Source organism: Phascolarctos cinereus, unplaced genomic scaffold (assembly GCF_003287225.1).
Source record: "Phascolarctos cinereus isolate Bilbo 61053 unplaced genomic scaffold, phaCin_HiC Scaffold_2;HRSCAF=192, whole genome shotgun sequence".
Lineage (NCBI taxonomy): Eukaryota > Metazoa > Chordata > Mammalia > Diprotodontia > Phascolarctidae > Phascolarctos > Phascolarctos cinereus.
In genome coordinates this window covers 55,763,838-55,771,825 of record NW_027555625.1, presented here as the reverse complement: position 1 = coordinate 55,771,825, position 7,988 = coordinate 55,763,838, and the positions used below count along the sequence as shown (strand labels likewise).

Genomic DNA, 7,988 nt, shown 5'->3' with positions numbered 1-7,988 from the left:
GTAGGGTGGGTGATTCCCAGTGGCCCATCTGGTATTCCTCTTTGTGATGCCATAATATCCAATATTATCCAAGCATATACTTTATGTAACTATGTTATTATGTAATTGTGCATTACAGAATATCACGGTATAATACTTGATATTATAATATTATTATTTGTCCAAACCTGTGATTTTCATTGGGAGCTTTCAGTGAATGAACTCCTGCCACTGGAGATATGGCAACTTTTCTACAACTTGCAGTATTAGAAAGTTGTCAGGGGGTCACTGAGAGGCTAAATGACTTGTCCAGGGAAGCACAGCTGTCACATGTCAAAGGCTAGACTTGAATCCATGATTCCCAGGTGAGCTCTCCACCTACTAAAGCACACTGTCTTTTTTTTTTATTGTGCTTATATAATAATGATGGTGGTGGTGGTGGTGGTAACATCTCACAGCTCTATAAGGACCCAGTGAGATGTCTAGTGAAGTGTGACTTTCTCTAATTTTTTTTTAGATTAAAAAACTGAGAATCATAGAGCTGAAATGACTTGACCTTGAGCCCCAATGTCAATTCCCACCTGAGACTGTGTGAGATTGGACTCCACCTAGGACCTGGAACTCCAAGAGCACCTTTACAGGAATAATAGCAAGACTAAGAGGGGAACTGCTGGATGGTGAAACTAACTGGGTCTGGGACATGCTGAAAAGACTCTCCCACATCAAGTAGATTTTCGAAGCTAAAGAGATCTGTTTTGGACTGGTCTATTTGGACCAGAGTCCCTGAGAGTTCTGTGAAGGGGTCCTTCCATTTAAGGGACCCAGTACAGCAGCTGCCAAGGTGGCATTTAGCTCAACTTCCTCTCAGCTGTTTCTGGTCTGTCCCTACCAGGGCTCCTTGATTCAGAGAGAAGCCCCAACCTAATCCCTCACCTCTTGGGCAAAACCACCAAGGCAATGTGGTTTAGTGAAAAGAGTCATTGTCTGGATAACTGTGTTCGATTTGCTCCTGTGTGGCCTCAGCAAGGCCCTTCTCTGTGCCTCAGTTTCCCTATTTATGAAATATGGGAGTTGTACTAGAATCTGGCCCATAGATGATCCCCAATTCCTTTCCACCTTTAAAATACGCTGACCCGAGGAGCAGACAGTCCAGATCATCGCCTACCAAACTGCACTCAGCCTCTTCCCTGCCTTTGACTCTACTCCTCCCCTTCACCCTGGGGTCCCCTCTCATTTTACTGAGTGAGGCACTAATTAAGTTTTCGTATGATGTTTAAACTGACCTGAATCCCTGGAATTACCGAAGACCTAGGTGTTGCTCTTTGCATTTACTACCCCTTTCCCCTCTAGGGAGTAGAGGAGTGCTGGCGAGGGAAGGGGACCCTGACACCTCTTGAATTGCAGTCATTCGGGACCTTTGATTGAAACCGTGACACCGGCAAATTAAAAAATAGAGAGGGAACATTTATACCCCCCAAAAAGGGGAAAAAACGCACGCAAGCATCCCAAATGTTTAATGTAATCACCGGCCAGCTGTGTGCACTTGTAAAGTTGTTATAATCCCCCTCCTTGTTATAAACAGGAAAGGACAGAATATAAAGCAACAGGCCTGCATTCACAAATACCAGCTTTCCCCCTGAAGCCTGCCAAATCCCCCTTTTATGGTGCTCCTCGCTTGCAACCTCAGCCTGGCCAGAGACCTCACTTTTGCTCCCCCACTCTTAATAGATGGGCTATCAAACCTCTCTCAGGCTCTTGATTCCTTGATCACCCCGGACCACCTCCACCCTTCCAGATCACCAGAGTCTAACGTTATCTAACTCATCTCCTTCTAAACTGGACACTGAGGCTTTGCCATTTCCTTCAAATCGGCTTCACCCCTAGGCTTCCCTCTATCTGGCTGCACCCCGAGTTAGTTATCTGGGATTAAATTTATTTACACTGAGACTCGACAAATGTGAGAAGCCTGGGAGTTATGCCGCACCCACATTTCAACACCATCACCCTTGTCAATTCCCCGGGCACCTCGAAAGCCAAGCACCATCCCCTTCCCACCTCTCAAAACTCGTGGAATTTTTCCTTCTCTCCACTTCCCGCCCTGCCGGGTTTCCTTAAAACATCTTCTAAAGTCCTTGAAAGCTTTTTATAAGGATCATTCATCTTCCCATAAAATTGGGAGAAAAAGGAGATTCTCTGTCCTTGGAGTGGGGGTGGTTGGGTGCCATGAGAGCTCTCTCCCAGCCTGCACTGGTTGTGGTCCGCTTCTCTCTTGATTAATCTTTTCGCCCCCACCTTCTCTCTCTTCGGCCTGCTCGGACCCCGCGCCGAGTCGTAGCAGTTAACATCCTGCTTTGCTGAGTTGTGTGTGCTTACAGCGTCAAGGGGTGGACGTGATATTTCAAACATCAGATCAGTGCGTTTATATATTGGGTGCCCGGAAATTTTTCCAAATAAACACAGCTTGATTCAACTTGGGTGGGCAGACTTATCAACAGACTAATTCTATAAACAAATGAAGAAATAGCCCAGAAAACGATTGGCTGGTATCAAAAAGACACGTGGAGAAAAGCTTGGAGTTTTTCAGCAATGAAATTTTAATTAATGTGGGTGGGCTGAGAACACAACGATTGTTTATCATAGACAATTTATTTTCCAGTGCTAAGTCAACATATAATAGCAAACTTACAACAATTATTTAACATTTTTAAAGGCATGAAGAAGGGACACAGCGAGAGCTGGCTGGGGAAAGAGGCAGAGCTGGAGGGAGCTAGAGCTGCAGGCTCGCGGCTGGCTCTCCCGGGCGTGGGGAACCTCTCCCTGGCTCGCCCTCGCCTTCTCCCTGCGGGACAGCCTGGAGCTCTCTTAGCCTCGCCATGACCCACCTCTACAACCATCACCTACCTCCTCTGGTCAGCCCCTCGGTGTTGTACGTGTACGGCCCCGAGCGGCCCGGGCTGCCCCTGGGCTTCTCTCCTCCCGCTACTCTGGTTGGAGCCAGTCGGGCCGAGCCCCCCCAGAAGCCTCCCTACAGCTACATCGCCCTTATCGCCATGGCCATCAAAGACGCCCCAGATCAGAGGGTCACGCTCAACGGCATCTACCAGTTCATCATGGACCGTTTTCCGTTCTATCACGACAACAAGCAGGGCTGGCAGAACAGCATCCGCCACAACTTGTCTCTCAATGACTGCTTCGTCAAGGTGCCCCGGGAGAAGGGCCGCCCCGGCAAAGGCAGCTACTGGACCCTGGACCCCCGCTGTCTGGACATGTTTGAGCACGGCAACTACAGACGGCGGAAGAGGAAGCCCAAGCCGGGCCCCGGGGTCCAGGAGGCCAAGAGAGGCAAAGGGGAGGCGGAGGAGGCCGGAGCCCAGGTGGGCCGCAGAGGCAGGCTGGAGGAAAGGGAAGACAGCACTGCAGCAACTGGGGGAGGAGGGGAAAGAGAAGGAGGAGGGGGAGGAAGGAATGGAGGAGGGGGGACTGAAGGAGGAGATGGAGGAGGAGGAGAAAGGAGTGAAGAAAGAGGAGAATGTGGAAGAAGTGAAGTAGGAGGAGGGGAAGGAAGAAGAGGAGGGAGAGGAGGGAGAGAAGGAGGTGAAGAGAGAAGAGAAGGAAGTAGTGAGGACTATGTGCCTAGCCCAAAAGGAGCTTCCCAGGGGCATGCTGCCTTGGCCCCCACTCACCCCTCCACCAGATGCTCTGCCCCCCTCTGCTGGCCCAGCCCTGGCCTCCTTTCCGTGGTCCCCAACGACGCCGCCCAGGACAGTATCCAGCGAGATGCTGCTATCTCAGGCCAGTCTAGCGGACAGCCAGATGAGAGCACAGCTACATTGGGCTCTCCTCCGACCCCTGGCCCGCGAGACACGGACCCGGAGGACCCTGCCCCTCCAAAAAACGACGACAAGCCCAAGAGTTTCAGCATAGACAGTATCCTGGCCCGGACACAGAGCCAGAAGCCAGCCAGAGGGGGAGAGCTGGCCGGGGCAGCCAAACATGCCGGGGAGTCGCTATCCGGGGGATGCTTCAGCTCTGCCCTCTTTGCTAGCTCTCCCGGTCTCTGCCCGACTTTCAGTAGCTCCCTGATGCTCGATTCTCAAGTTCAAGGGCGACTTTACCAGCTGGGGATCCCTCTTCTGTCATATTTCCCGCTCCAACTCTCTGACGCTGTATTTAATTTCCAGTAATAAGAACAGAGGCGGGTTTATTTTTTCTCTTTCTGTCTCCTCGAAGCCTGGAACCTGTCGCTTGCAAGGGACGCCAGCGACTGACCACCGAAGCGGGTGTAAAGCATATTATTTTAACTTTGCTTGTTTATTTGTTTGAAAGGCATTTGCCAACCTGTCCGTTCAGGGAAGTTTCAGCGACTCCTACGTGGAGATGTAACGGCTCAAGAAATTCTCCCATTCTGGGCTGGCTGGTTTATCTTTTGTAATCCGAATCCCTGTTCTCTGCACCCTTCCTCCCTTTACTGCTAAGATTTTGAATGTTTTTAAACCCAATTCCAAGAGGCTGATGTTTGCTGTTCTCCCCTCCGTCCCCACCCCGTCCCTCTGAAAGTTTTATTATAGGCTACCAAGAGACAGCACGCACACCCAAGACCATATAAGTCTATCTCAAAGCTACAGTTTAGGTCTCGAATAATCCCACTCCCTGGCCTCCCCTCCCCGCTACTCCCACCCCTTGCCCTTGCTTCCGGACCACTTAGGTATGAAACAGACTATAAAACAGAATGCAGTTGTAGCACAATATGGATCAGGGAGCCAAGACAACTTCAAGTTCAACTGTAGGTTCCCACTGGCCTAGGGGATTTAGGGCTGTTTATAGAACAGGTCAGCTGGGCTGACTTCGTGGGCCGCTTGGGTGGCGAGTGTATCAGGCTGAAGGTGCCACTCACTGAAACAGGTCCCACAGAAAACTCCGCTTGTTTGGAGCCGATTTACGACAGATGTTAAGGTGGAAGTTGTCATCTTACCATTTGGACAACAACCAAGATCAGTCACGACTTTTATAGGGCTGTTTCCTTTCTTTCCAGATATAGGGTTCAAGGAACATGTTTTATTTCTGCTATAAATAGTGGACTTTTTTTTTTTATAATCGTAACTGACCTTTGAAAACTTCTATATTAGCAACCTTCACTATAAATGTGCACTCCAGCCAATAAAATGTTTTGTCCATTTATACAAATGCATTATTGAATACCCATTTTGTTGTTTCTGCAACTAGAAGTAGTCATTTAATGCACTGTTATTTTTGTTTGGCTTTCAAAAACATTTCAAGGGACTCCTGAAGAAGGGGAGGGGAGAGAAGGTGCCTCATATCATGCCAGATTCACTTTTTTTAAAAAAAGATCTAGGAATTTTTTATATTGTTTCTGAATCTGGTAATAAAAAGGCTTACATTTTTGTTAAACAAGTTGACATATATACAGAGAGAATTAAAGAGAGACAGATGGAGAAACACAAAAAAGCAATACTGAGGAATGTGAGAGTGAGTGAGAAAAAGAAAGAGAGAGAGAGAGAGAGAGAGAGAGAGAGAGAGAGAGAGAGAGAGAGAGAGAGACAGAGAGACAGAGAGACAGAGACAGAGATAGAGACAGAGACAGAGACAGAGACAGCACTTTGTTATGTTTCAACAGCTTTGGGAATTTGTTTTCTGCAACTTCGCATTTCTCTTATTCCAAAGGGGAAACCTTTCAAAGTTCTTTGAAAAGATTGTTTCCTATCTTTTGTCCCAGTCACCCACTCCATACCTGACTCCAGCCTTTAGTTAACTACCTTTATAATAATAATAGCTAAACATTTATATGGTGATTTATGTTTGCAAGTTGCTTTAACAAGCATTGTTTCACTGTATACGGAGAGGCAGATAGTGTAAATATTATTATCTCCATTTTACAGATGAAGGAACTGAGACTTAGAGAGATGGAATGATGTCTCAGGGGGACACTCGTGGCAAAGCAGGGAGAGGAATCCAAGGCTTCTGACTCTAAGACCAGCAATTCCTTTTCCTTCTACCATTGATAGCTAAATACTTTGACCAAGTGATTGGAGGTCTTATTGAGTAAAGACCCCTGTTTGCAACAAAGATCTGATTCAGAAGTGCAAGTTTCCCAGGGCTCTGCACAGCCCAGGCTGCCTTTGAAATGTCTCAACTTCTTATATTGGATATATTTAGGTTTCACTGGAGTTCAGAGCTTGACTTCCTAAACCTTCAAATAACTTTTATCTGATGTGGGAAAGTACAGAAAGTCATAGAATTTTTGGAGGTAGGAATGACCTTCAGGAAGTTTGAAAGGAATTTCTAAAATAACTTCTTAAATGGCTACTAGGACATTATTAAAATAAATACAAAAGTTAAATGAAGTAGAGGTCTGATTCTGGCTATATTGAAAAGGACTTTTTTCAGGGAAACATCTTTATTGGATAATTAAAAGGTCTGAGAAGATGATCTTCCATTTATAAATCAATAGGACATAGTTAAGCCTGACCTAAAGACTGGGTTCCAATGGTTGTTCATGAAATCTGCCTCGGATTTTGACAATAGTTAAAAAAAAAAGATGAGTTTGATGATTTTCAGGGGCATTTTTCCTTTTAAAATCCTACAGAAATCTTCATTTATCAATCAATATTTATTAAGCACCTACTATGTTTCAGGCACTGTGCTAAGTGTTAGATTCAGCTTGATTCTCACTGTGGTTATCTACAACACCATGAATATGCTTTTGTCATCCTTTTTTTTTTTACTTTTTTTTTTTACTTCCAAATGAGCAGCGTCTGGTGAATAAAATTGTTTTTCCATTAACCGTTATCTGTTTGGTTCAATGGGATTACTGTGTGAAATAAACAAACAGTGTAATAGGAATGAGGTTTCAGTTACAGCTGTGATTCCTGATGCCACCCATCTCCGGAGATTTCCAGCCATCAGAAAGACTGCATTTTCAATTAAGCACAGAAGGGAGGAGCCCAACTCAGAACTCTGAGCAGTTGCCTAAATTGTGAAAAATGCATTATTCTACTTGGCAGGTACAATGCATGTGTTATTTTGAATATGTTGAAAGTATTGTTAATTCTTACATTTTTGTGTTTGCTTTCCCATCATATAGTATTAGAGGGGGAGAGTGGTGTCTTGGTAAAGCATTGAACTGGGAGGGAGGAAGACCTGGCTTAAATCTTAACCTCACAAACTTATTACTTGTGTGACCCTGTGCAGGTTCCCTAACCTCTCTGTGCCTCAATTACCTCATCTGCAGCAGGGGAGACATTTGATTCTGTGGCTTCTAAGGTCCCTTCCAGCTCTAAATCTATAAGTCCCATGTTTTAGTCATTTATGGCACAAGTCTTTCAGTGAGGTCATGGGGCACTTAAAAAAAAAGAATGTGATACTTAGAGAATTACAATATAGTTTCAATTATAATACAAGGAGTTTCCTACATAAATTATGTTTATGCCAGAAAAGATAGGTGTGACTGGACTCTGGGTCAGAAAGAGGAATATAGACTCATTGATTTACAGTTGGAATGATCTTAGAGATGTCATCTAGTCTAAACATTCATTTTACAGATAAGGAAACTGAGGCCCACATACTTTAAATGTTTTATTGGAGGCTGTAAGTAACAGAGCTGGGATGTGAGCATCTTTCCATTGCCGGTGAGGGACATCTGGGTACTTGTCCTATTTCCAACACATCAGGATGCTATAACAGGGTTCTGGGTTTGGAGCCCAAGATCCTGGGTTCAAATCCTAGCTCTGCAGCCTTCGGTCACTTTGCCTCTCTAGGCTCAATTTCCTCATCTATAAAATTAGGGGATTGGACTAGATTATCTATGAAGTCTCTTTTGGCACTAAGTCTATGATTCTATGACCCCCATACTATGAGTGACCATTAGCAAGTCACTTAACCTTTCATTGCCCCAAGAAACTCTCTAAGAGTTGCTGATCTTCATTGGTGAAGGTAGTTTCCACATTGGAAGTTCTTTATATTGATGAAATCATAGATCTAGGGACTCACAT

At 45.4% G+C, this 7,988-nt stretch overlaps 1 protein-coding gene across 1 annotated transcript; it reads left to right on the top strand.

The window, feature by feature from the left end:
- Window positions 1-503: 503 nt before the first annotated feature.
- FOXL1 (forkhead box L1) lies at window positions 504-6,780 on the top strand. Its single transcript, XM_078149399.1, has one exon. The coding sequence runs from the start codon at window positions 2,853-2,855 to the stop codon at window positions 4,161-4,163; it is 1,311 nt and encodes a 436-aa protein (XP_078005525.1). The 5' UTR covers window positions 504-2,852; the 3' UTR covers window positions 4,164-6,780.
- Window positions 6,781-7,988: the final 1,208 nt, after the last annotated feature.